This window comes from Capricornis sumatraensis, chromosome 22 (genome assembly GCF_032405125.1).
Source record: "Capricornis sumatraensis isolate serow.1 chromosome 22, serow.2, whole genome shotgun sequence".
NCBI lineage: Eukaryota > Metazoa > Chordata > Mammalia > Artiodactyla > Bovidae > Capricornis > Capricornis sumatraensis.
Window position 1 is genome coordinate 30,963,950 of NC_091090.1, and position 27,871 is coordinate 30,991,820.

The following is a 27,871-nucleotide window of genomic DNA, read 5'->3' on the forward strand; positions in this document are numbered from 1 at the left end:
TCTAGAACCATTAGCACCATTTGACACAGTTGAGCACTTCCTCCTTGAACGGCTTTCTTCACTTTGAATACTCTTTCTGGATCCAGTTTAAGAAAGTATACACTAGTTCCTTACTTGCTACGTCTCAGTCTTCACGGACTCTTTCAAACTCCTAAATAATAGAGGGCTCAGGCCTCTGCCCTTGGCCCTCTCCTCTACCTTAATCCAAGCTCCTGTGCTGCTGTCGTTTCTTGGCTAGCCCTTTAACTGGACTTTCTGCTTTTATTTTTGACTTACATAGTCCTTCCTTCATGCTGAAACCAGAGTGATCTTTTAAATTACCAGATAATATCACTCACCTTGCTCAAACCCTCTGATGGCTCCCAATCACACTCAGAACAAAACCTTTACCTTGGCCTACCTGACCTGGCTTCTCCCCACCCCTCTGATTTCATCCCCTCCTACTCTTCCTCGCTTACTCTGATTCATCCACTCTGGACCCATTATTCTTCTTTTAGCAGCTATGATTTAATATAAAAATATAATTCCTTCTTGCCTCAGGGCCTCTGCATTCTCACCTTGGATACTATTCCTTCAGATATCTGCATGCCTGCTCCCTGACATCATTTATATCTTTGAACAAATATCATCTTTACAAGAAGGCTTTCCCTCGTCATTTGATTAAAAACAGCACCATCAAAAAAAATAAAAAAATAAAAACAGCACCATCTAGACTTCCCTGATAGTCCAGTGGTTAAGATTCCTCATGCCACTGCAAGAGATGCAGTTTCGATCCCTGTTCAGGGACTGAATAAGTAGCTCATGGAATTGTGTGAGAAGAAATGAGGTAATACACAAAAGACACATAGAGCAATATCTGGTAGCATTGTGGTCATAATGCGCGGTCACACATTGGTACACATACACAGCATCTTTCATAATTTAACATTTTATTATGGAAAGGCTGCCCTTCACTGCCTCATCTTGCCTGAAAACCCTACCTATAAGGGAAGCACAAGCCAAATAGTTTGGGAGCAGAGAGGAGAAAGGAACTGTTTTGACATAAATCCCAGCAGAACTAAAAAAACCACAGAACCCACCAAAGCTAAACAGAAGGGAAATTTTATTTAGCCTTTGGAAAACTAGAATTTTTGTCTCTTATTCTGATGATAAATGACAGAGAATAAGTGTAGCATATGGTTCCTTGTGATGAGTATGGAATGCAGGGGAATGTGAGGGGTGTAAAAACTTCCAGTCAGCTTGATGCCTGGTGACAGTATAAAGAGATGCTGAAATTGACAAGCTGGAGATGAATAACACAGATGTAAAGCAGCTTTCCTTTCCTTTTATCTCCTATCTTGTGCAGCTTCCTCGACATGCAGTAAATCAATCTCTGCATGTCAAAATTATGGCCATCTTCCCTGGTGGCTCGGATGGTAAAGAATCTGCCTGTAGTGCAGGAGACCTGAGTTCGATCCCTGGGTCAGAAAGATTCTATGGAGAAGGGAATGGCAACCCACTCCAGTATTCTTGCCTGGTGAATTCCATGGGCAGAGGAGCCTAGTCCATGCAGTCGCAAAGAGGTGGATACAACTATCACTTTCCAAGGCTCAACCCTTTGAAGTCCTTTTCAGATCACCTCCAGTTGGAAATAACTTCCCTGCCACTTGTAACTTTTTGCCTTTCATCTGGAGCTTTTGTCAGCTATAACTCTTTACCACTGTTAGATGGGGAGTTTTGTATTTATCTCCATGGCTCACTGACTAATCCTAAATTCTCAGTAAAGATTACTGAATAGATAAAAGAACTGTTATCCCCAAACTGGGTTCATCTCTTGGTGGGCATTGATCCAAAAGCCACAACCAAGCCAAGGACTGGTAGGAGGAAGTATTTACTACTTATAGCAGGTAAGGAGAACACTGGGGATCTTTCCCAAAGTTGCGTCTTCTTGAACAGCAAAACCGAGGAAGTTTTCAGATAAGCGTACATGCATACTCATGAAGGGACTTGGGCAAAGTATGCATATTCTTTTCTTTAAAAAAATTTTTTCTTTTCTTAATTTATTTTTGGCTGCGCTGGATCTTCATTGCTGCGTGGGCTTTTCTTTAGCTGTGGCAAGTGGCAGCTACTCTCTAGTTACAATGCATAGGCTTCTCATTGCAGTGTTTTCCCTTGTCACAGAGCACAGGCTCTAGGGCACATGGACTTCAGTAGAAAGCACTGCTGCTGAGGCTGCTGCTGCTAAGTCGCTTCAGTCGTGTCTGACTCTCTGCGACCCCATAGACCGCAGCTTTCAAGGCTCCTCCATCCCTGGGATTCTCCAGGCAGGAACACTGGAGTGGCTTGCCATTTCCTTCTCCAGTGCATGAAAGTGAAAAGTGAAAGTGAAGTCACTCAGTTGTGTCCGACTCTTCGAGACCCCATGGACTGCAGCGGACCAGGCTCCTCTGTCCATGGGATTTTCCAGGCAAGGGTACTGGCGTGGGTTGCCTTTTGGAGGCAGTGGATTGCAGTACATTGCCTTTTCCACTCCAGAGCACAGGCTCGGTAATTGTGGCACATGGCTTACTTGCTCTGAAGCATATGGGATCTCCCCAGATCAGGGATCAAACTTGTGTTTCCTGCATTGGCAGGCAGATTCTTTATCACTGAGCCACCAGAGAAGCCCTATTATTCATATTCTTGAAGGGGCTTGAACAGAGGAGAATTCAGTATAGAATTGGGGCAAAGGTCAACAGAGTTCAAGCTTTAGTTGACTCAAGTCATGAGGGTCAGAAGCATCAGCATCCTTCAGGTACTAGCTGATCTGGTGGTTGAGCACTTGTGAGGGGTGTTGAATTCTGCAAAGCAGCTCAAGAAAGTGCTTCTGGCTAATTCATATCATTGAAACAGAACTGGAAGTCTTTATGATTGATTTATTCATTGCTATTGTTACTTCTCTTGCCTGGTAATGAGGTAGGCTCATGATGGGTTCCTGGGCTGGTGTCGTGGAGTGGAGTAAAATTCAAGCTCTGTACTCACCCAGACACTCTGAGGACAAAACTGGTGGCAAAACCTGAGCTCTGCTAAAGAGATAAGGTGCCCACTCTCGAGGTCAAGGAAGACTTTCCTGTCTGCATGTGAGCAGGAAGGCTTCTTGGGGGTCAAAAGGGGAGGAGAGCCATCCCATAATAAGTGTGGAAATGCACCCACAGACCTCTGTGGTGGGAGCTATCTTAGCAAATAGCTGTACATGCATCTTGATAAGCGTCCAAGGACCAGTCAGGTGTGAGGAAAGAGACAAGACAATTGGCCAAATGTAAACAAAGAGCCAGAAGGACTATCCTATATAAGTAATTAATTCACCTCTTTCCCGCTTGCTCCTCACTCAGGACCCCTGCATTCCTCTTTGAGTATGTATTTCTGCCTCTCTTCAGTCTTAAATAAACAAACTGCTTCCCTCTGTGTGCTCTCCCACTTGTGCTGTCTTTCTAACTTTGTATCTGTTTTTTACAGCTTTTGCCTCCTTGAAACATCCTTGCTTTCAAACTGGGATAAAGAGCCAGGGTCACTTTGCTTCTAATCTCTAGCCTGTGCTGGTCTGGTGGCTAGGGTTCTTTCTCATCTAGATTACACAGGTTCAATTCCTGGGCAGGAAACTAAGATCTGTCTTTAGGACCACTCACTGCTGTCTCTCAGAGATCATTAACAGTCATCGTTCTCATAAGATCATTATTACTGAGACTTGTTCAAGGGCAAGCATTATGGCCAGGCTTAGATCACAAAATGGCTTGGGCCTAAAATGGCTTCTCTTATGTTAAAAAGCTGTTATCTGGTTCTTTTCTTCTGGGGACCACCCCTACTCTATTTGCTTACAGAATGGAACTTCACCTATTAGAGGGCTCTGTGTTTGTTAAGACATGTAACAACAATCAGCTCACAAATTACTTTGCACCAGCTCCTGAACCTTTCTTTGCATTCTCCCACCAGATCAAGTCTTTATTTATTTATTGACTGCACCAGAGCAGCATGTGGAATCTCTTATTTTCCCAGGGATTGAAACTGTGCCCCCTGCAGTGAGAGTCTTAACCACTGGACCACCAGTGAATTCCCAGGATTAGTCTCTAATGAAGGCAAAACAATGCCTTTATGGGGTCAGGCAAGGATAGCAGTAGAATAAGGCCAGATCTTCTGAGATTCAATGATCTCCAGACAGGCCTGGGGATATAATCCTCCAGGCTTGTTTCTCTTCTCTTTTTTCATTCCTTAGTGACTATCTCCAGAGAACTGAGCCCTAGAATATAGGATGCAAGGGTAGGAAAACTGAGAGAGCAAGCAGTGTCTCCATCAGCATTCATGTTGTAACGCTTTAGGGGGACAGCAGATACTATTTCCCATTTCTGAGTCTTCACATCTTGACCCCTTCCTAGGCCTGTGCTTCTCAAGCTGAGAACAGAGAGGGTTTACAGACCCATGAATGTCTTTTCTGGGGACTTTTCAGTCCTCTTATAAGACTGAAATTTTGCATTTTAGTTTTAATGGGTCATCTTTTTAAAAATAAAAATATTTTCTTCCTGGGTGATTTTGATTACTATCTTTAGCAGTCTGGGACTTTTGTTAATGTATTTGCTTGTTTCCAACATTTTTTTTTCTTTTTGGTGAAGTCGCACAGCTCTTAGTTCCCTCACCAGGAAACGAGCCCATGACCCCTGCACTGGGAGCTTGGAGTCTTAACCACTGAAACACTAGGGAAGTCCCTTATGTTTTTCACATATAGTCACAATGATGACAAGGGATCACCCAAAGAAACAAACATTTAATTCAGTGTTTCTCAGTATGTGGTCTATTGTGTTCTCAGAGGTTTAGTTCTAATTCATTCTTTAGATGGTAACAAAAATGTCTCATCCCTGGGACTTCCTAGCAGTGCGGTAGTAGCTAAAGACTCTGCACTTCCAATGCAGAGGTTATGAATTCAGTTCCTGGTTGGGGAACTAGGATCCCAAAATACTCCGAGGCTCAACCAAAAGTAAAACAAGTCTCATCCTCAAGGGATATTCCCTCACCCCTCATCCACTCTCATAGCATCTCTCACTTCATACAACTTATTCTCCATGCCCCAACTATAAGCTCCATGAGAATAAGGACTGTCTCTGTCTCATTCATTTATGTATCCCCAGTTCCTAGCATCCTGTCTAGAACATAGGAGGTGCTCAATAAATATTTGTTGAATGAATGAATGGAGGAGACGAAACACAAAAGAAATAGAGGCACTTTATTAAGCTCACAGAGAGACAGTCTGACCCAGTCCACCTGTCAATGGCTGCAGAAAAGAAGAAATTAACACATTTCCTCCTATTTTAAAGAAAAATGGCCTTTTTACTTTACTTCATCTCCTCTCCCTCTCTGTTCTATAAAACAAACTGGCATCTAGACCCTGACAAGATGGTTATTTTGAGACATTAGTCTGCCATCTTCTTGGTCTGCTGCTTTCCAACTAAGGTTGCTTTCCTTGCTTCAAAAAAAAAAAAGAAAAAAGAAATAGAGGCAAGGCCCATGCCTTGTGGAATCTGTTGGAACTGAAACATATACACACAAAACAGTAAGAAACCATTACAAAGCAATACATTTGTAGCAGAGTAGTTTGTTGTTGTTGTTTTTTAATTGAGAGAAGCTAATCTCTGAAGTGTCATTGGAGTGGACCTCTCAGTTAAGGTACACGTACTACAAATTAGCAATCTTTGTCCAGGGATCAGGATGTAATCAAATCTGTGACTCATTCTAGACTTTCTGTCTTTCCTAGAAATCCCTGAAATGGAGCAGGGAGGGAGAAAAGGTAGATCCGTTTTCAGTAGGAACACAAGGATTCCAAGAATCAGAGTATTTAGCCTTAGTTGAAGTGGACTAAGGTTACACTAAGCACAGAACCTAGAAATAAAGCTTGAAGGGAAAAAAGGTCTAATTTAGTGATCTGAGATGCAACACAAAATGGAGAAGGCTCTTTTGACACAAGTCTGTGGCTAATGATGACATTACCTCCCCTCCTGGCATGGTCCTTTAGTCTGGGACACAATTGTGAACTGAACAATTGCAAACTGAAGAGGGAGCCAAAGTGAGGACTAAGAATGGAATTCTCCTTCCCTGAAGAGCTGTCATAGCCCACCTGTGCAGGGAGCTGGAGGAGCAAGCCTGAATCACAATAGGGACCTACACGTTTTATTAGGAAGAGGAGGACCGGCTTTTCCACTGATTCGTCCAGTGGATCAGGTTATACCAGTTATACATGTAAAACATTGGAGTAGGAAATGGCAACCCACTCTAGTATTCTTGGCTGTAAATTTCCATGGACAGAGGAGCCTGGCTGGCTGCAGTCCATGGGGTCACAAAAGAGTGGGACACAACTGAGGACGTATGCATATGCAAAATACTTGACAAACTAAAAGGACACAGACTAAAAGGTCAAAAGGACAAGATGAGATTATTCTAGGGTCACACTATTCAATGTGTGTGGTCCATGGACCACCAGCAGCAGCATCCAAGAGCTTGTTAGAAATGCAGAGTAGCATGTCCCACCTTAGACTTCCTAAGTCAGAACATGCATTTTAACAAGTTCCCCAAATAATGTGTAGGGTCATCAAAGTTTGAAAATTTTGCACTGTCTATAAGATTCTTTGAGGAAGTAGAGCTCAAAAGGCATTGATGAACATGAGGCAAAGGTAAGGCAAGCCTCATCTGGATGGAATCCCAGCCCCCTGCAGAGGAAGCTCAGCATCCTAACCATTGGATTGTTAGGGAATTCCTCCACGGTTTATTTTGAAGGACCTTGAACAGAACTGGCCACTCTGACCGGCTGTCCCAAATGTAGTGAAAGTCACTCAGTCCTGTCTGACCCTTTGTGACCCCATGGACTGTAACATGCCAGGCTCCTCTGTCCATGGAATTTTCCAGGCAAGCATATTGGAGTGGGTTTCCATTCTCTTCTCTAGCGGATCTTCATGACCCAGGGATTGAACCCCGGTCTCCTGCATTGCAGGCAGATTCTTTACTGTCTAAGCCAAATGTAGGGGTAAGTATTAATAGAATAGCACAAGTGGGTTTTAGGTGGCCAGATAAAAGGACTGGTCACAGCCGCGATCAGTCACCCCAGCTCCAGCATTCCCCATTATATCCTCTTTGGGCCCAATCTCCCATTCCAGACCTTCTCCAGACTTTGACGCAGCTGTACCTCGCCTAGCTCGGTACGATTTGGCCTAGTCCTGTTGCAAAGGCCTGGAGCTTCTCGTTTGCTGGGGTGTGGCGGTGAGTCAGTGGGGGAAATGATGTAACGTCCAAAAGGCGGGCTTAATCAGACTTCTCCCTCCTCCCGATTGGCTGCCAGGAATTTGACTAGACTCTCTTGTCTCTCGGGCTCCAGGGTTAGCTGTCAGTATCTCTGTCCAGCTGTCCCCTGGCTCCCCTTTCCATCTTCTCCACCTGGGGAAAGACTCCAAGGACAGTACTCAGTAGCACCTGGCTTCGGAAGAAGAGGTGATTTGAATGGTCTGGCTATTGCCATCAGGCGAGGCGCTTCGGCCCCCCCCAGGTATTTTTTGACTCGATCGGGTGTCCGTAGTTGGGAATGGCTACCCAAGCCGCAGGGAATTGTGGAACTTGTAGTTCGGGGTTGGAGGGGGGACTGGACCGGACAGAGATTCCGAAAGGAAAAAAAAAAAAAAAAAGAGGACTTTGAGGACCGTGGTCCGGGGTCCCAAAAGGACGGAAAAGGAGTTTAAATAAAATTTCTGCCAATAGCATTGCTTTGATTTTTGTTTTTCAAATCAGGTGCTGACCTGGACTCTGTCCATCCCTTTCTATCCAAAACTGTTTACCCACGGTGGAAGGGGCCAGGCACCCAAATGGATACACCACCAGTCAATTCAATGGGAGAGAAGGACAGCTGTCAACCGCAACAACAAGGGGAAAAGAACTTTGAATTACCTACTCAGATTAGGCAGCATCCGCAAGAATCTCCTACGGAAATCCTTGAGCTGAGAGTGAGCCCAGATCCAGCTAGCCAAATTCTAGAGAATCCTCAGGAAACTGAAAAACTGGCCGCTGGACTTGAAAAAGACTCTGCTAAGTCTCATGGATCAGCCAGTGCGATGTCAGAGCCCCTTCAAGCTTCTGATCTCTGGTACTGTCCTGATGGCACCTTTGTCAAGAAGATCGTAGTCCGTGGCCACGGCTTAGACAAACCCAAGCTGGGCTCCCTTTGCAGGGTACAGGCTTCTGGATTTCCTTTGGGGTCAGGGCTGCCAGAGGGCTGGACAGAACTAACTGTGGGGTTAGGCCCTTGGAGGGAGGAAACTTGGGGGGAGCTTATAGAGAAATGCTTGGAATCCATGTGTCAAGGCGAGGAGGCAGAGCTTCAGCTCCCTGGGCGCTCTGGACTTCCTGTCAGGCTCACATTGGCCTCCTTCACTCAGGGTCGAGACTCCTGGGAGCTGGAGGACACCGAGAAGGAGGCCTTGGCCAGAGAAGAACGTGCAAGGGGCACAGAATTATTTCGAGCGGGGAATCCGGAAGGAGCTGCCCGATGCTATGCACGGGCTCTTCGGCTGCTGCTGACCTTACCCCCACCTGGCCCTCCGGAACGAACTGTCCTTCACGCCAACCTGGCTGCTTGTCAGTTGCTGCTAGGGCAGCCTCACTTGGCGGCCCAAAGTTGTGACCGGGTGCTGGAGCGGGAGCCTGGGCATATAAAGGCGTTGTACCGAAGGGGTGTTGCCCAGGCTGCTCTTGGAAACCTGGAAAAAGCAATGACTGACCTCAAGAAGGTGTTGGCCGTAGACCCCAAAAACCGCGCAGCCCAGGAGGAGCTGGGAAAGGTGATCATTCAGGGGAAGAAACAGGATGCAGGGCTGGCTCAAGGACTGCGCAAGATGTTTGGCTGATTAAAAGTTAAACCTTAAAAGAGACAGGAACATGTGAAGTGTGGTCTATGCTGTGAGATTTGGTGGGGACCAAGGGAGAGTTGCACCATATCCCACTCCAAGCTTCTGCCTTCCTAAGGGAGGTAGCTGTGGTCTCAGCGTCCCTTTTTGCCATTAAAAAGCTATACAGTCACGTGTGCTATGTTTTGGGGGGGCTTGTCCATCTCCGAAGATGAATCGATGAGCTAAACTTCTAAATCTAGGACATGCTGGGGCAGAGGGCGGAAATCCAATGCCTGAAAGCCACACTTCCTAGGCGCGTTCAGGCGGAGTTCTGTTTGGCGCATGCGCAAACCTCACTGTCCAGTACTGTGGGAGCGTTAGAGTCCTGCCGCGCTCCCATTGGCCCAGCCTGTACGACCGCCTCTTCTATTGACGCATGTGCTCAGTACCCAGGCCTCTCACTGGTCGGAAGGACTTCCGGGACGCCCCCTCCATTTTTAAGAGTCGATTGATTCGTTGACAATGCGGAAGAGGCGGGCCTTGGGAACCCTCTCATGGTTGGGGGGCGGGGGGAAAGATGGCGGAGCTGATGCTCCTCAGTGAGATTGAGGACCCGACACGCTTTTTCACCGACAACTTGCTGAGCCCGGAGGACTGGGGTGCGCGGAGTGAGGCGCCTCGGGGAAGGGATAGGGCTGTGGCCTGCTGTGCCCCTGAGGCACGTAGGAAGAAGCGGAGGCTCAAAGAGGAAGGCTGGGCAAATACGAAATCGATCGTCTGAAGAAGGGTGGAACAAGGAGGCTAGTTGTGCTTTGGGGGATGCGGGAGTAGGGGAAGACCTCCGCTCCCGCGGAAATGTGGAATTGTTCCGGGATTGGGGAAGGAGGGACTGAAGTTCTTTGGCTATTATCACTTTTCAAGTGGGCGGGCGGTGGGTCTGGCCGAGCCGAGCCAATAAGGGATGGGGCGAGGGCTCTGTGAGGATCTGCAGGTTGCGCTACTGGCCGACTCCCTATCCTCCGCACCTCTTGCAGACAGCACTTTGTACGCCGGCTTGGATGAAGTGGCCGACGAGCAGACGCAGCTCTTCCGTTGTCCGGAGCAGGATGTCCCGGTATCGCTCTCCAAGCCTTGTCTCTCACCGTTGGTGGGTGGGAGTGGTCGCAGAACCGGGACTCATCCCCAAGCCAGCGCTCAGCTGGAGCATCCCTTCATCCTCACACTTCTGCCTTCTAATACCCGGCTCCCTTGTTCAGTTTGGCAGCAGCTCCCTGGACCTGGGGATGGACGTCAGCCCTCCTGAACCCCCCTGGGACTCTCTGCCTATCTTCCCAGGTAAGATACCCTTTGTGATTCCCTCATCCTTTCAGAAACCCTCATCTTCCCATTGTTTCCCAGAAGCTGTGCAGTTCCTCTTATCCTCAAGCCTCCTCCACCTGAGTGCCTGTGTACTCCTCTCCCCCTTTGACCCCTGATATGTGTTCCTTCTCCCTTGCCCAGTGAGGGGTTTTTACCCCATGTCCTTGGGCGCTTTTTGGGCTCTTGTCAGGCTCCGCTTCGTGCTTATTTTCTAGCCCGTTTTCCTCCAGATCTCCAGGTGAAGTCTGAGCCATCCTCCCCCTGCTCTTCCTCCTCCTTCAGCTCTGAATCATCGCATCTTTCCACAGAGCCCTTCAGCCAGGTGAGAGAGTCCTCTCCCTCCTACTCTCTGTGGCAGGGACTCAGTTCCTTTGCCTTCACCTATTGATGCTAAGGGAATGGTTTGTGGGCTGCAGCTCATGGGGTGGAGGGGGGAAGTTCTTTTCTACCTTTGCCATTTCTTTTATATCTTCATTTTTCACATTTCCATTTGATTGTCTAGAATTGAAGATGGAGTTTTTTAATACAGAGAGAAATGTGGCAGCCATTGCTTGGTGAGGGGACAGGGAAGAAGAGAGTTGTTAACTGCTGAGAATTCTGGAACTGTTCTTGTCCAGGTTGTCCACTGCAATATTTGAAATCATGAGACTTTATCCACTTTCCTAGGAATAAAATAGAAAGAGAACAAGGGGCCAGACGCAGCTTAGCCGGATGCTGACTACCATTCAAACCAGAATGTCAAGTAACTGGTGGTTTGTAAGCTATAAGGCTTCTGTCCTGGCTTTCACTCTCAACACATCCTTTTTGTTTTCTTTCTTGTTCTGTCCCCCCTGCTTCACCCTCACTGTTACCCAGGCCCCTGGTGTAGGGGAGATGCTGGTTGTGAAGTCAGAGTCCTTGGCACCCCCACTCTGCCTCCTGGGAGATGATCCAACATCCCCATTTGAAACCATCCAGATCAATGTCAGCCCCACCTCTGATGATCCTTCAGGTAATAATAGCCTGCATCATCTCCAGGCTTTACCAAGATAGAGTGTGTGTGTGTGTGTGTGTGTGTGTGTGTGTGTGTGTGTGTGTGAGTGAGTAAAGAGGGAGTGCGGTCAGCAGGACAAGGAGGAGAGGTGGGGAGGGGAGATGGCCGATAACCAGGAGGGAGACCAGGAGCAGGAGGGAGGATTTCAGGAAATCACAGTAAGGGCAGCACTGAAGAGATAGGAATAATTTTTCTTTCTTTTCTTGCTTCTGTTGCTTTTCATTTCTAAAAACTTGCAGACAGTTTAGGGCATATTTATATATGTGACTTTCCCTCCAAAGGTTTTAGAAAAATTTTCAAGCATACAGAAAAGTTGGAATACCATATACTTGCTCCTGCATTCTACAAGTAACATTATTTGTGCTGTTTTTAGAAATGTTGCTGAGTCTGTTTACTCTTGCATGTTTATTCAGCACCTACATTTATTGAGCATCTACTCCATGCCAGATACTGGGACAGGGTTCTGAGTTGCAAAGATGAAGAACACCATACCACCTCACTGACTTAAGGATCCCATATTGTGCTGTGGGAGAAAGACAACTAAAGTATGGTAATTCTAGGGTAGAGATTGTCACAGGGTGCCATGAAAGCTCATTAGAGGGGACATCTCACCCAGCTGGGGCTAGATCAAGGATATACTCATGCAGGAGGGGTTTCCTGAGCTGAGTTTTGAAAGATAGATTGGAATTAACCAGAAGACTAGGGACTAGTGTGTTTATAAGGAACCTGCATCTCTTTAGAGTGGATGTAAGGAGAGGGAGTAGGGAAGGGCCAGGAGATTCAGAGGCTTCAAGACCAGGTAGGAATCCTGCTTAGGGACTCTTAGCTTTTTTCCTGTGGGCAGTTCTGTGCCTTTGAAGAGTCAGGCAGGAGAACAGTGTGATTAGGAAGATGACTCTGGTGGCAAAGTAGACACTGGATTGCAGAAACTCAGGACCAGAAGCAGAAGGAGGACCAAGAAAGAGGTCAATGTGCTTAGTCAGGTAAGACACTCAGATGCTGAGAAGAAGGCAGATTTGAGAAAGAGTGAATTAGAATGGATGAGTGCAGTGACCTCCTGGGCACTGAAGATGACCAGGGGTGAAAGAACGTGCCTGGGTTTCTGACGAGGGTAGCCACCCCGTGGGTGAAGGTACCAATCGCTGGATGGCGACTGCAGGAGTCTCCTGGCAGGGAGCATGATGAATTCAGTGTGGAACTTGTTGATTTCAGGGTGACTTCAGGGTTTCTTAGCACTGCCTCCCCTTGGTTGAAGTTCAGCCAGAAGCTTGAAGACAAGAGAGCCACACATGTTTTCCTCCTGAGCCTCAGAGCAGGGCAGGGGAGGGCGGGGAGGGATTTGGAGGGACAAACAGCTCATATCCAGCATATGATTAAGTATTACAAAGAGGAGAAACAAAATAAGGATTGAAAAGTCTATACCAGTGAAAAGATTGTTGATGATTTTGCAAAGGATAGTGTTCTTGGAGTCAGATTCTCTTCTCATATATAGGTATTTTTTTGAGGGCCTGTACTTTACCTGGGCTCCCCAAGGTAGCGCTAGTGGTAAAGAACCTGCCTGCCAAAGGCAGGAGACATAAGAGATGTGGGTTCAATCCTTGGGTCAGGAAGATCCCCTGGGGGAGGGCATAGCAACCCACTCCAGTATTCTTGCCTGGAGAATCCCATGGACAGAGGAGCCTGGCGGGCTACAGTCCACAGGATCACAAAGAGTCTGACATGACTGAAATGACTTATCATGGAGGCACCCATGCACTTTACTCATCCCTTTGATAGAGAGGAAGCACAAGACCTAGTCCTTGCTTTTGGAGAGTCTCGTGAAGGTTAACATATGGTTAAATAGCTCAGACAGTGGTCACCTCTGTGGAGAGGTTCTGGATGGCTGGTGGACAAGGAAGGAAAGGAGATTCACTTCTCACTGAATTTCCCTTTCTTCCTTTGAGATCTTGTATTATATGACTGTATTACCTATTGAAATACATAAATAGACTTGAGATTTTAAAATAGCAGTATGGGTAATCTTATAATTAAGTATCAAAACCCAAGCTATGAACCGGAGGTAGTAGTGGACCATTGATCGTAGAGCTGAATTTGGCCTTCAGCTAGGTTAACCTCCATGGGGCAATTAACAAGTCTTACAGATAGATTTAACAGAGACTGTGAAGGCTCAGAGGTGACTGAGCTTTGAAGGCTGACAGTAGGAAGGCGATCTGTATAAAGGGACAAGCAGTGAGCCCTGTGTTAAGCCCGGTTGAATTTGGGTGAATGGAGGGGCGTGAGAATGGTAGTGACCAGCAGGCAGCTTGGGAGTCAGAATCCGGGTGCAGGGGAGCAGTCAAGGGTAGAGATGCAGGCGGGGCGGTTGTCAGCATGGTGATGCATGATCACGTTGGGCCAGGATGAGATGGAATCCAGCCAGACAGGAATTTGGGCCCATGAGAATGCAGCTGAATCTCCCTATGTGGGCCTCCACCATATGAATGAACAAGGTGTGTGAGGAAGAACGGGACAGCTGACGTGCAAGGGCAGGCTTGAGGGTTCGGCAGTGGTGGAACCAGCTGAGAGGGGCCAAGGAAGGAGAAGGGAGTCCTTTCCGAGAAAAGAGGTCGGAGGAGAGGCAGCAGGTTAGCAGCTCCAGTCCCCCTCCTCTGGATTGCCCTCCTGAGCCAGAAATAGTTTTATTTCCAGGTACAAGGGGAAGTGACTGTGTCTCCCGTTTCCACATCTTAGCCCTCTTCTCCTTCAGTGTTTATCTGACACCCAGCCCTTTGTCTCATTATGCCATCCCGCAGATGTTCAGATTAAGATAGAGCCTGCCTCTCCGTCTTCCTCCATCAGCTCGGAGGCTCCCCTGCTCTCTGCGGAGTCTCCCAGCCAGGTGAGCATGCACTCCGCTGCTCCCTCCAGCACGCCAGTGAGTTCCTCCTGACTCTCAGAGGTGTGAGGTCTTTCCTCTTCTTCGACTCCTCCTCCTCCGCACTCTTCCTGACTTGCATGTCTTCTGGAATGCCCCATGTAGGCTTTCATAGGAGAGGAGGTCCTGGAAGTAAAAACAGAGTCCCCGTCCCCTCAGGGATGTCTCCTGCAGGATGTCCCCGGCCCCCTTCCTGGAGCTGTCCAAATCAGTGTGGGCCTATCCTCTGACGGCTCCTCAGGTAATGCGTCTCCTGACCCCTCGGGTCCCTGGCCAGAGGCCTGTTGTCCTGACATCCCTTCCTTCTTTCCTTTCACCTTTCTTCAGGCAAACCCCTGCCCGCCCGGAAGCCACCACTGCAGCCCAAACCTGTGGTGATAACCACTGTCCCGATGCCACTGAGAGCCGTGCCCGCCAGCACCACCGTCCTCTTGCAGCCCCTTGTCCAGCCACCCCCAGGTACCGAAGGAGAGAAGGAGGCAGGTCACAGCCTTCCGGCGCCCTGACCCTTGGGTGTGGGCACGAGGACACCACCTGACTCCCAGCTCTCAGACCTCCCTCTCCTGCCCACTTGCCCCAGTGTCCCCAGTGGTCCTCATCCAAGGTGCTGTTCGAGTCCGGCCTGAGGGACCAACCCCTCCTACTCCACGGCCTGAGAGGAAGAGCATTGTTCCAGCCCCTATGCCTGGGAACTCCTGCCCGCCTGAGGTGGATGTAAGTTATTTACTGAGGAGAGGAGGAGGAAGGCTTAGTAATAGGGAGGGGAGAGAACTGTGGAGTGAGAAGGGAGCAAAAAAGTGAGCAAGCAGGCCCATAAGATGATCGTCAAGGTCAGAGTGGACCCCTTTTATCCACCCCATGTAGTTCTCGGATCCTCAGCTTTGCTGTCCCTGCAGATGGAGAAGTGGGAGTGGTCTTAGTAAATCAAAGCCAGAGGAGTCATCCTGTGTTATAGAAGAGGGAGGCTGCTTCCTTGGGGAAAGCCGGGTAAACTGTTCTCTAACTATAGCAAGCTTAAACTTTGGGTCCTAAAAAAGGAGAATTGCAAAGAAGGAAGACCACTCATCAAGGAAAAGAACTGAGGTTCTACCAAGAACCTGGGTGGGGAAGTTCCTCCTACAGTCCGACTTCTTGCAGCTCTGAGGCACAGGAGTAGGAAGTGGTGGAGAGAAGGGCCCCTTCCCTGAAATGTTTTAGCAGAGAGGAAGAACCCCTCTGTGGCTCTTGCAGGTAGAGGTTAAAAAGGCAGGAGGGGGCCCACGTGAATTTTCAATAGCCAGTCCCTGGAGTGGCGGGCGCACTTCCTCTCCCCGCCCTGCTTTCACTCTCCCTCTGACCCTCCGGTGCCCAGGCCAAGCTGCTGAAGCGGCAGCAGCGGATGATCAAGAACCGGGAGTCGGCCTGCCAGTCCCGCAGGAAGAAGAAAGAGTACCTGCAGGGGCTGGAAGCTCGGCTGCAGGCCGTCCTGGCTGACAACCAGCAGCTCCGGCGGGAGAATGCTGCCCTCCGCCGGCGGCTGGAGGCCCTGCTGACTGAGGTGAGACCGGGAGGCCTGGAGAGACCAGTGGGAGCGCGGGCTCCCTGGGATGACTCACCCTCTCCGGCCTCTCTCTTTCTTTGCATCTTAGAACAGTGAGCTCAAGTTAGGGTCTGGAAACAGGAAGGTGGTCTGCGTCATGGTCTTCCTTCTCTTCATCGCTTTCAACTTTGGGCCTGTGAGGTAAGACCTTCCTTGTCTGCCCAGAACCTTCTGGGTGGAGCCTGCCTGTCAGCCACTTGATTGCCTCTTCGGCACAATCCCTTTCATTACTTGCACACAGACAGCTCTGGTGTCCTTGGCACTGATGGTGTAGCCAGCTAGTCCCTAGTCCCTTCATGATCCATCATCTCTGTCATAAATGGTACGTCTGGAGGAGATGGTCATGAGAACATTGATAAACATAGTGACTATATTAAGTGCTTACTGAGTTCTGGGCCCTCGGTTAAGCACTCTCCTTTTCTAGTGTTTTCTGGCTCTGTGGGTAGGGACTGTTCTCAATCCATCTTGCAGATGAAGAGAGTCAGTTTTGCAGCACAAATTGGAACCAGGCATGCTATCTGCAGAGCCCTCCCTCTTACCCAGGCCCTCAGTTAAGCTGGAATTCTTCCTCGTGCCCCATCCTTTTCTATCCACAGCATCAGTGAGCCTCCTCCGGCTTCCATCTCTCCTCGGATGAGCAGAGGGGAGTCTCGACCCCGGAGACACTTGCTGGAGTTCTCGGCACAAGAGCCAGTTCATGGAGCCGAGCCCCCCCAGCATCCCTTCCAGGACCCTGAGGAGCCCCAGCCCAGCCCTACAGGCCGCCCAAGTTTCAGGTGAGGAGAGGGCCCTCTCTGTTTTAGGGGTGCTGAGTGTGTCTTCTCTTTCCCAGTTGAATCCGCCTGCCAGTGCAGGAGACCCAAGAGACATGCGTTTGATCCCTGGGTTGGGGAAGATCCCCTGGAGGAGGAAATGGCAACCCACTCCAGTATTCTTGCCTGGAAAACTCCATGGATAGAGGAGCCTGGAGGGCCACGGCCCGTGGGCTCACACAGGGTCAGCCGTGACTAAGCGCGCACACAGCAGCAGAGCTCTCATGCCGGCACGGCCCTTTCTGTTGACGGGGCAGTGCTGGACACCCTGGGTCACACCCCTTCTCTGCCTCAATCCAGGAACCTGACAGCCTTCTCTGGGGACGCCAGGGAGCTGCTGCTGAGAGACCTGGACCAGCTCTTCCTCTCCTCGGATTGCCGGCACTTCAACCGAACCGAGTCCCTGAGGTGGGGGGGTTCATGACTGGGGCGTCCTCCCTGTGTCCCGAGGCCCCTCCCCGACAGCCTGGCTGACTTGTGTGCTGAAGCACCAGCGCCCCGTGCCCTTTCCCCTTCCCTCCGATGTGCGGGGCAGAAGAGTGGGCGTCTTGGCCCAGCATGGAGGTGTCCCCCTCCTCTGCTTCCCCAGGCTTGCTGACGAGCTGAGTGGCTGGGTCCAGCGCCACCAGAGAGGCCGGCGGAAGACACCTCAGAGAGCCCAGGAGAAACAGGTAGGAGGGGGTGGGCCAGTTCAGGGAAGGCCACTTGAAAACGAGGGCTAAACATCCTAGGGATTGTAAGTGGTTTGGGGTGGTGGGGGTGAGGTGGCGTCAGTTTGTAGGGGCTGTCTCTCTTTTCCCTTTTCCCTTCATCCTCTTCAAATCCTTAGATACTTCTCCTTCCAGAAGTCTCAGCTGTGGAAGAAGTCACCTCCAGTTCAGGCAGTCCCCACCCGCCCCCCTGGGCCCCCAGAAGGGTGAGTCTTGAAGGGGGCACTTGTTTATTAAGTGAGGCTCCTCTAAAGAAGCTGTCCTGTGCGTGTCCACTCTGCCCCCAGGGCCTCATGCTTCCCTCATCCCCTGGGGTCTCCTGTCTCCCTCTCGCCCTCTCCCCTCTTCCCCAGTGGGAACTGGTCCCTGGGCTTGCTTCCTCACCAATGCCATTTTCCTACCTGTCCAGGGATTCCATGGGCCAGCTGCAGCTGTACCGCCAACCAGACCGTTCGCAGCCCGAGTTCCTGGATGCAATTGACCGACGGGAAGACACATTTTATGTTGTCTCCTTCCGAAGGGTGAGTTTCTCCTGCGGGCCCCATCCCCTCACCCTGGGTTCCCCAGCAGTCTCTCTGCAGGTCGAGGCTGGAGAGCAGGGCCAGGGAGCCTGTCAGCACCTTTTCCTCCACCCTCCCGGCCTGGCCCCTCTGTCCCCAGGATCACTTGCTGCTCCCAGCCATCAGCCACAACAAGACCTCCCGGCCCAAGATGTCCCTGGTGATGCCTGCCATGGCCCCCAATGGTAATTCTTTCCCTGCCCAGTGTGGGGACGGGTCCTGAAATTGAGAAATAAGGAAGTTCCAATGGGGAGATCCAGCATGAAGCGTTGAGGGGGGAAATGACAGGAGCGGGGATTCCAGAGTGATGCTAGATACATGGGTGAGAGCAAGCCAGAAATGGTTGGAGAAAAACAAAATGCAGGAGACTGATGGGAGGAAGATGAGACGTGGGTCCTCCCTAGGTGAAGGTGCTTAGGGCTGTGGGCCAGGGTGGGCGGGGTGGGCTGGGAACCTGCTGGAGTCTTACTTCTTTTTTTTCTCTTGATGTCCTCTCCTCTACGACCTTACATTCATCACTGTCATCCGCCACCCACCGCCCCGCCCCGGCCCCTGCCACTTCTCCCTGCACCAACTCCATCCCTGCCTTCTCACCGAACACCCCCTGGATCTGCCTCCCCATCACTGCCCGTTCCTCCTGCACACCTCTGCTTTTCTGACCTCTCTGCCTTCCCCTTCTCCTCTCCCTTAACTCTGCCCTTCTCACAGAGACCCTGTCAGGCCGGGGGCCCCCTGGGGACTATGAGGAGATGATGCAGATCGAGTGTGAGGTCATGGATACCAGAGTGATTCACATCAAGACCTCCACAGTGCCCCCCTCGCTACGAAAACAGCCGTCCTCAACCCCGGGCAATGCCACAGGTGGCCCCTTGCCAGCTTCTGCAGCAGCCAGCCAGGCCCACCAGGCCGCCCATCAGCCCTCTACCTCAATAATCTCTGACCTCTATGACTCACACTGACTTGGAACTGGGGGGTAGGGGTGGGAGCAACCAAGCGGGACTGTTTTGAATTTTCCTGGTCCCTGGGCTTGCGGCAATTTGTAAAGGGAAGACAGGGTGTTGGGGGTTAAGCACTTATTTGGAGGTGGGTGGAAGTTTTCCTCTCTTCTCACCCCTTTTTTGGAATATAGAGCTCCTCTCATTTCTATGAACCTCCAACCCCTGCTTCTTTCCTTGAGGGTGCTGAGTGAAGTTAAGTTTTGGGGTGAGTGGGCCCCAGTACACTCTTTATTCTTGTGTTTCTGTTTTGGGGGGTGGAGGTGGGAATTTAGTCCCCAGGCGGGACAAGGGAAGTTTTTACATTTTGGAGCTAGTTCCTGGGAGTCGACGAGGCATGGCGGAGGGAGTTCAGGTGGATGTATGGGCATATCTTCTTTTTTATTATTAAATAAACAACTTGGAGGGAGTTGAAGGTATGGTGCCTGCCTTTCTGGCTTTTGATGGGTCATTTGGGGGAACATGGCTGCTGTAGGGCCGGTGTGTCAGAAAGCCGAGCACTGAGGACACGGCTAGCCCTGGGGTGGAGTGGGTGTGCGATCACAGACCTCACGTCATCCCCTTCTCCCCAGCCCTGTAACGCGTGAGGGTTATGTCTGGTGTCTGGAGGGGAGTGGGGGAGGGATGTCCCATGGTGTGACAGGCTAGAGAGTGCAGATTCTGGAAATGTGTCTGAGTAAACAGGAAGGACAGGGGGCTCCACGCCCTTCAGGGTGAATGGGCTGCCTCCCTGGGTCCCCTGCATTCTAGCAGGTTCTTCCCCTTAGCTTTCCAGGAGGAGCAGCTTGAACAAACAATGGAGCTGGGGGCCAGGGGCTGTGAGCCCAGAAAGGAGGAGCCACGGTGGAGAAGGAGGCAGTGTTTGGAGGGAAGAGGGACGCTGAGAAGCATCTCCTTAGCCCCAAACGAGGAAATCGAGACTGGAGAGTCCAGTTGAAAGAAAAGGACAGTTGGGGGGCCAGCAGGAAAGGCTGTGCTTTCTAATTAGGAGGAAGGAGAATACGACAAGACTCCCTCAACCTGGGGGGTTCCCCATCAGGGGCTCCTGTCCAGCAGCACCTCGGACCCGGCCCTGCGGGAGTGTCCTGGGTCAGCGGGAGGGCGTGGGCTGGGCCTGGGCTCCACGCCCAGATGACTGGACAGGGGCCACCCGGGCCACAAGCCCAGGCCTGAAAGCGAAGGAAGAACCTCACGTGTTCAGCCAGGCTCCCCTGCTTCCCATTACTGTGTTTGGGGTGAAAACAGACCAAGTAACTATGGCAACCTGGAATCTAGGGCCCCCAGGAACTAGGCCTTTCCTCCCTCCAGAGGGCAGCCCTGGCTCTTCTACCATCACTTCCTGTCCCAAGGTCCCCAGAGCCCTTCCCAGCCTGATTCAGACAGTGCGTGCAAGGAGAACAAGGATTCTGCGGGCAGAGCACCTGAGATGGAGTTCCTGTTTTGCCTTTTATTAGGTATCTTGGGCTTCCCTGGTGGCTCGTACAGTAAAGAATACACCTGCAGTGCAGGAGACCTGGGTTCAATCCCTGGGTCTGAAAGCTCTGGAGAAGGGATGGCAACCCACTCCAGTATTCTTGCTGGGTAAATCCCATGGACAGAGGAACCTGGTGGGCTACAGTCCATGTGGTCGCAGAGTCAGATGCGACGAAGTGACCAACTCTGGTAGGTTGCTTGAACACACTGAGCCTTAGTTGCCTACCTGCAAAACGGGGTGTTCCTGCCTACTCCTTGGGTTGATGTGGGGAGGAAAAATGACGTGCAGGATGCCTGGTCTACAGTGAACACAGCTTTCTCTCCTCACCTGCTCCTTTCTCCATTCACCTGGTCCTTTTCTCCTCAATTCCACTTTTATCCCATCTGGGTCCGTCACTATTTCATTGTCCTGTCGCTTTCTCTCTTTCCTGACGCCAGCTCAGGAGAGTGCTTAAAGTACTGGTTTCTCAGAAGGGGGCTCTGGGGTGCGGCATGCAGCTCCTCTGGCTGGTTGGCAGGGGACAGCTGACACTGTGGTGTAAGCCAGGACTCACTGTCTTGGCAAGGGCCTGGGTGGTGGGAAGGAAGGCTCAGGAGAGGTGTGGAGAGTGGGTGTGCCATGGGGGGTGAAAGCAGGTCAGTCTGGCTGCCTCCCTGCAGGCCCATGCTGATCTCTAGCTGTGGCCCCATCGAAGGCCACCTCCACATGCTGTCACTCCTGCACGTCCTGTTGACCCCTTCCTGGCTCAGACCCTCTGTATCTTTCTGTTCTGTTACTTTCCTTCCTCAGAATCGCCTTTCATCCACTGTCTCTCCCTCTTCTCTTTTCTCTAGACTGGTTTCTTGCCTTTCTCTGCCCTCTACCCAGCCCTGAGTTATCACCTTCTCATTCACACCCTTTATCCTTTGTTCATCTGGTTTCTCGAGGTTTTTGTGTTTTTCCCTTCCTTCCCCTCCACTTCACAGTCTGCTCCCTGTCTTCTGGGTCTTCTCTCCCCCGGCTGCTTCCACTCTTTCGTCCACATTCCTTGCCCCCTTCCATAACTTCCTCTCTCCTCCCCCGCTCCAGCCCTCTCCTCCTTCCGCCCCCCTGCCCCCTCGCCCTTCACCTCCCCGCTCCAGCGCTTGGTCCTCTCCCAGCTGTGGGGCCAGGACTGGAGAGCCTCACACCGTTGCCTCATCGTTCTGCTATGGCTTCTGGATACAGCACATCTGGATTCCGGGGCCCAGATGTGTGGTTGCTACAGCGACCCCGGTCCCTCTGGTAAATACGGGCGCCCACCCGCCCCAGAGCAGAGAACAAAATAATTGTGTGACTTTCTTTTGTCACGAGATAGAAATGTCCTCCCTCCTCCCTTTTCCCCACACCCATGTCTCCAGGCAAAGGAAGTTTTAAGGGTCCAAACTCTTCCTCCTGTGGCTCTCTCGCCCTGTTTTTCAGCCCAGCCTCTTAATTCTCTCCCCTCTTTCATCTCATGATCAGTTTTTTCTCTCCACGTCCCTCATCACCTCCCACCTCGCCCCAACCCCCAGTCTCAATAATGAAGTGTTGACCCCCTGACTTACACTTGGCAGTTTCTTCCCACTGAGTCTGCATCATAACTGGATGCAGAAAGAAGTTTCAGAAATCGAGAGCACCCACCCTTCCCCAACAAGTCCTGCCTGAAGCCCTTCATTTGTTTCTGCCCTAAGTCTTGGATCTTTCTAGGGCTCTTCTTGGGGGAGGAGGAGGCATACAGGCTTTGGAATCTGAAAACCTGGCCTGAGGCCCACCTTCACCACCACTAGCAAAATCACCCGGCCAAGTCCGTTAATGTCTAGAAGCCCCCGTTTTCCTCAGCATAAAGTGGGATTAATGAAGTGCTGCGGTGTAGGAAAGGGCTTTGTAAACGGAAGCCCGGCACAACTGTTTTCTATCTTCCCCTCTCTGGGACTGCTTCTTTGGATCACAGCCCCTGGCCTCTTCACTCCCTCTCTATCCTTCAGGCCCTTGCCCTCAATTGCCCTTACTCTTGTCTTCCTCGGCTTCTCCTTTCCTTCTTGCTATATACCTTTTATCTCTAATCCTCCTGAGGGTAGGACTGGAACTTGGAGGTTCATTCAAGGATGGAGGCCCAGAGCTGAAGACACCTAGGCTGAGGATTTGGAGAACAGCCAGAGCACAAACGGTTCTCAGTAAGACCCCAGCCTTTCTGTCCACCGCCTGCGACACCTCGCTGAAGGCGACCCCACTCTGACCACTGGACTCCCTGCTAGACACTCTTGCCGCTTCCTTCTCTCACAGTCCTTTGGCAACTCAGTGTTGACAGGCATTTATGAAGCACCTGCGTTATGCAAGGCGCAGTGCTTTTCTCATAAAAGGCAAACATACATATATAAGACATAAGCTCCTCCAGGAGCCTGAAGTCCAGGGTGTGGATCACATTCTAGATAATGATTATCTCAGAAGCTGGAGTTGTATCTGTCAGGGCTGCAGTGGCTTCGGCTTCTTTGAATGCCTTGTGAGCTTGTGAATGTCTGGAATCTCACACCCTTTTCTGACTCCAGCATCCTGTCTCCCCTGAGAAGTGGACTTCGAAAACACCCCAAGGCCATCATTTCAGTCCTTCTTTCTCTCCAGGCTCTTCCGGCCACTCTCTGGGCCAAGTATACCTATGGTGACCATACTTCCACTATACCTCCATACTTTGGTCCAGTGGTTAAGGCTCCACGCTGCCACTACAGGGGGTGCAAGTTTGTTCCCTGGTGGGGTAACTAGGATCGCACATGCCTAGTGATGCAGCAGGAAAATAAATGAATAAAGTAAAAATAAAACCAACATATAGGGTATAGGACCAAAAAAAAGGGAGGGGGGGGCAGGATGTGACCGTTAGAATAACTAGAATCTGGCAGTATCAGAGAAAATCTGTTCTCTGAAGTTTGCTCTCTCTAGGTAATGCCATTTTAGACTCTCCATCCTTTTACGTGCTTTCCCCCAAGCCCTGCATGGAGAGCTGAGGGAAACTGTTACCTATTTCAGGCCCTGGGGGCTTTGGGCCAAGGCAGAGGAAGGAAGCTGAACCCAGCTCTATCCAAGATGCTGACTTCATCTTTCCTATCAAAGCCAGGAGAAAAAAAAACAGACATACGCACACCCAGACACACGGACACACACGGGGACACCCATGCGAGCACCCACACGAGCCTTCGCCCTCGGCCACCAGCATTCCGCAGAGCCACATGCTGGGCCAGGGCACCCTGCCCAGAAACAGCACACCCAAGACCCTGGGGACCTGCGGACACCTCTGCCCCAACTGCGCGCAGAGTCAGACATGGGCTCCCGCACTCCCTGTCACCCACGAGCGGTCACTTGGCCAAGCCTCTCCTCCATGGTGAGGACTGTGAAAAGTGAAGTCTCAGTCGTGTCTGACTCTTTGCGACCCCATGGACGGTAGCCTACCAGGCTCCGAGATCCATGGGATTTTCCAGGCAAGAATACTGGAGTGGGCTGCCATTTTGTAGTTGGGTGGAAAGAACTTTATCCTCGTGAAACCTCCCTCAGCCTGGATATTTCTTATCCAGCAGCCCCTCATCAGGGGAGCAAAGCACGTGGGGAAATGAGACCAGAGAGACGGCCCGGCAGCCTGATGTGGGCATCGGCCACTGCCCTCTGGCCAGTCTCCCTATCTCTACCCAGCCCACAACTCCCTCCCTACCCCTGCTTCTCCACTGCAGCACAGAATTAATCCCCTTCCTCTCCAGAACATCAGCGTGCCATGTGCCCACCACCCTCATGTCTGCCCCTGGCTCTCCGCTCTTTCTCCATCCCCAAACCTTCCTCCTAAGTTTCAGGCTTCCCTTCCCTGTCTCCTGTGAACCCCACCTTCTTTCCCAAGTCATCTATGTCTCAGTGTTCAGGCCACGCCCTTGTCCAGCCAGTGCCCAAGCCTCATCTGCCATTTCTCTAGGAAGCTGCTGAGGTGAGAGAATGAAAACGGGGCACTGATCCCCGAGCTGGGAACCAGAGACTGGACAGTACAGACGGGGAGAGGCAGCACAGAGACAGGGTGAGAAGAGGACACAGTGCGGGTGGGAGCAGTGGGGCCAGGCAGGGGCCCAGGTGGGACAAGGAGGCTCCTCGTGGAGAGCAGTCTAGACTGGGGAGGGAGGCTTCCTCCCGCCACCCACCCTCTCTGCTGCCTGCCCCTGCCAGGAGATAAATGGTAGGGGGATGAAGGAGCGGGTGCTGGGCAAGACCCCAGCTGGAGGGCTGTGGCAGCTGGGAAGAGGTGGGGGAGGTTCCGAGGAGGGAGAGGGGTTAGCCGTGGGAAAGGGTACTGGAAGAGGGGGAAACAGGTCAGAGAGCAGCAGCAACAGGTGGAGAAATTGGGGAAAGGAGAAATGACATGAGGGATGGGGGTGTCAAGTTGGACACAAATTAGAGTGAGGAAGAGTAAAAATGGGATAAGGAAAGGATGGGGGAGGTTGGATGAGGGCTGGCGAGGGTGAGATGAGGGTATTGTGGGACTCAGTGATCCCAGACAGGGAGGGGGGTGGGATGACGAGGGGAGGAGAGGAGGGGTGACATATGATGACGCTGGGAGGGCCTGGCAGGGGCGGGTGGGTGGGAGGACCTGCCCTATCTCCGCTCCCCTCCCTGACCTCATGCTGGTCCTCCCCTTCTCCTCCCCCGGCTGGCTGCAGTCTCCCTCCTCCTCACTGTCGCTGCCCAGATCGACAGTCAGGTCGCGGCTCAGTGAGTCCCTGCTGCAGGGAACGAGCAAGGGGATATACCCAGGAACTCAGGGCTGCTAAGGGGCGTCCACCCACCCTGCCCTGAGAACCCCCTTGTCAAGTTCGGGACAGAGCAGGTGCAGACACACTGAAACTGCTGGTTACTCAGGTAAGGAAGTAACCTCTGTCTCTGGGAGACAGAGGAAAGAGACGGGAGAGGTGGGGACCTCTATCCCCAAACCCCAGGTGAAGGTTGGCAGGAGAGCCTCCCAGGAGAGCAAGGACTTTCTGCGGGGCCAGAGGAAATAAGACCATGCACCGGGGACCGGACTCCCCGTGGAGGGTGTGTCTGGGAGAAAGAGTCAGTGCAGGTGTGTGTGAGTTGGGCACGGAGGATGGATGCTGGGGTTTGGATAGGACCAGGGCCGGCACCAAGGTGGAGGCGGTTATCGGTGTGGTGCTGGGGCTGGGAGAAACCAGAGGCCAGGCTGAGCTGGTGGCCAGCTGAACTTCAGGAGGGAAGTGCTGGTGGGACCCCAGGTGATCTGGCTGGAGCGGCTGAGCCAGAACTCCAGGAACGTGCCCGAGGGAACTTCTTTGAGCATCCAGATGGGGACTCCCCGGGTGGCAGCAGGTGGATTGCAAGGCCCCGGAAGGGAGTTCTGGGGGTCTCAAGCCTTTAGGAAATGCAGCAATAGGGCAACGTTAGGACTCCCAGGTCTGGGAAGGGCACGGAGTCTGTGGAGAGAATCCTAAAATTTATTCTTGGCAGAGAGCTTTGCACCCATGACTCACAGTTCAGCGGGGCTGGGATGACTCGCGATGCCTCCAAGGGGGCACAGGGGCTCCGTCTTCGCTCCATCCCCCTCCCCGGCTCTCCTGCTCTGTCCGTCTGAACCTCCCCCGTACACGTGACACACCCTGGGTGGGATGGGCGGGACCCTTATCTCGCCTGGAAAGAATTTAATGGCTTGGAAACAACTGGAAATGGAACTGAGAGGAACTACTGGGAAGCAACTCGGAAACACGGAAACACCGCAGCTGCTGTCGATCCGCTTCCAATCCCCGCCCACTTCCCAGATCCTCAGCCCCCCTTCCCTCTTTCCCTGGCCCTGCCTCCAGACCCCCGGGGACCCAGCACCTCAATTTCTCAACTTTCTTTCCCTTGAGTCCTGGTCATTCAGTGCTCCTCCCCAGGACTCTTTGCCACTGAGGGTCCAGAAGTCCTTTCTTTTAGTTTTCCGACGTCTCTGGCCCATGAACTTCCCAGAATAAGGGGTGTCTTAGATCTTCCAACTGCCCCATCTCCCGGTTGCCTCCTTGCCACCTGCTTCCAAACCCAGCCCAGCCCTCACCTCCCTCCTTGTCCTCGCAGCCCTAGAATCCTCCTACCTTCACTCTTCTTGTGGCACGAGGGACAGAGAGGACCATGGGAGTGGGGCCAAAATCCCCCACCTCTCGAACATCCCTGCAGGAGGCCAGCCCCTCTCCCCAGCTCCTGGGACCTACAGTCCCTGATGAGCGAAGTGTCAAACTTGGCCACCACATGAATACCCTGCGCGCTGAGTCACCGCTTGGGACGATGCCCCATCCCTGCCAGCCCTCCGACTATGGGAAGGGTGCCAAGAGGGGGAGGCCCGTGCTCCCCTCCTTCCTCGCTGCGCAAAGGCACCCCCGATGCCTCGGGAGGGCGGGCGATGAGAGGGAAACATAAGGGACACCCAAGTATCCTGCTTTCCTGGTGCTGAGAGAAGAGCGCGATTCTTTCAAGAAATGGGAATGAGGAGCTAGGCGGGCGGTGGAGACGGGAGGGAGAGGGGCTTGGGAGAGAGGCTCTGGGGGTGTGGCCTGTGCGGGCCTCTCCTCTCAGACCAGCTTCACTACTTTCCCGCTTCTTCCCGCTGCAGAGACCCTCCCCCTGCGCCCACCAAGTGGGGAAGAGGTGCAGGATTCGATTGTTGTGGGACGGGGACTGGCAGCTCCCCCAAACCCCCAGGGGTGTGGAGCACCCTGTAACCTCTGCCTCCTCTGAAGAAGGGTCTCCTGTGTGGTTCCCCTCACTCCAACTAAGTTCTTTGACGTACGCAACTGCCCTCTGAGCCAATGAGAAATCAGCTTTTTTAGACATCGCTCAGTGACTGGATGTGGAGGAAATGTGAAGAGGAGTTTGTGTGTGTATGCCCTTGTTGTTGTTGCTTAGTACTGAAGTCGTGTCTCTTTTGTGACCCCATGGACTGTAGCCCGCCAGGCTTCTCCATCGGATTTCCCAGACAAGAATACTGGAGTGGGTTACCATTTCCTACTCCAGGGGCTCTTCTCGACCCAGGCAGGGATCGACTCGAGTTTCCTGCATTGGCAGGTGGGTTCTTTACTGCTGGGAAACCCCTGCACATACTCAAATGTGTGTGCCCACAAAGATGCAAGCTTCTTTGGATGAGTATAAGTATGTGTATAGTTCCCAGGTGGTGCTAGTGGTAAAAAAAAAAAAAAAACCATCTGCTGATGTAAGAGACACGGGTTCAATCCCTGGGTTGGGAAGATCCCCTGGAGGAGAGCATGGCAGCCCACTCCAGTATTCTTGCCTGGAGAATCCCAAGGACAGAGGAGCCTGACGGGCTATAGTACATAGGGTTGCAAAGAGTCGGACAGGGCTGAAGTGACTTAGAATGGACAGATACAAGAAGTGTGTTCATATTTGTGGATAAGCACATGTGAGTACATTTGTATGTGTATTTGTGTGTGTGCACCTGGAGATGTGTGCAACATTAGACACAGGGCAACAGAATTTGAAGGTAAGTCAGAGCCCAGCTCACACCCAGGGCTACACTCCAAGCTGAGAGAGGGGCTGATGGG

At 51.7% G+C, this 27,871-nt stretch overlaps 3 protein-coding genes and 1 long non-coding RNA gene across 7 annotated transcripts in view; 3 read left to right on the forward strand and 1 right to left on the reverse strand.

Moving 5' to 3' along the window:
- The first annotated feature begins 7,443 nt into the window (after window positions 1-7,443).
- Window positions 7,444-8,888, forward strand: FKBPL (FKBP prolyl isomerase like). Its single transcript, XM_068994165.1, has 3 exons — window positions 7,444-7,537; window positions 7,777-8,213; window positions 8,421-8,888. The coding sequence occupies exons 1-3, from the start codon at window positions 7,492-7,494 to the stop codon at window positions 8,886-8,888; spliced, it is 951 nt and encodes a 316-aa protein (XP_068850266.1). The 5' UTR covers window positions 7,444-7,491.
- Window positions 8,889-9,442: 554 nt separating this feature from the next.
- Window positions 9,443-19,223, forward strand: ATF6B (activating transcription factor 6 beta). Of its 3 annotated transcripts, none has more exons than XM_068961044.1 (18): window positions 9,443-9,529; window positions 9,905-9,984; window positions 10,127-10,205; window positions 10,460-10,551; window positions 11,085-11,220; window positions 14,055-14,176; window positions 14,282-14,417; window positions 14,504-14,635; window positions 14,757-14,890; window positions 15,528-15,713; window positions 15,805-15,896; window positions 16,352-16,531; window positions 16,868-16,975; window positions 17,157-17,238; window positions 17,413-17,483; window positions 17,687-17,798; window positions 17,938-18,022; window positions 18,546-19,223. In XM_068961044.1, exons 1-18 carry the CDS (start codon window positions 9,448-9,450, stop codon window positions 18,794-18,796), a joined length of 2,160 nt encoding a protein of 719 aa, XP_068817145.1. In that variant the 5' UTR covers window positions 9,443-9,447; the 3' UTR covers window positions 18,797-19,223. The 3 variants fall into 3 exon arrangements, with proteins under 3 accessions (XP_068817145.1, XP_068817146.1, XP_068817147.1); XM_068961045.1 differs by having other exon boundaries at window positions 14,055-14,140; XM_068961046.1 differs by having other exon boundaries at window positions 9,448-9,538; window positions 14,055-14,140.
- On the reverse strand, window positions 14,127-25,894 carry LOC138069707 (uncharacterized). 2 transcript variants are annotated; one of them, XR_011144090.1, is made up of 4 exons: window positions 25,814-25,894; window positions 17,679-17,744; window positions 15,772-15,889; window positions 14,127-14,302 (listed from the first exon to the last, which is right to left on the reverse strand). It is a non-coding gene; the product is annotated as an uncharacterized lncRNA (long non-coding RNA). The 2 variants fall into 2 exon arrangements; XR_011144089.1 differs by lacking the exon at window positions 15,772-15,889.
- Window positions 25,033-27,871, forward strand: part of TNXB (tenascin XB) — a 55,988-nt gene continuing 53,149 nt past the window's right edge. The window contains exon 1 of the mRNA XM_068961043.1: window positions 25,033-25,187. The gene's annotated coding sequence lies outside the window, so the exon portion shown is untranslated. The remainder of the gene's footprint in view (window positions 25,188-27,871) is intronic.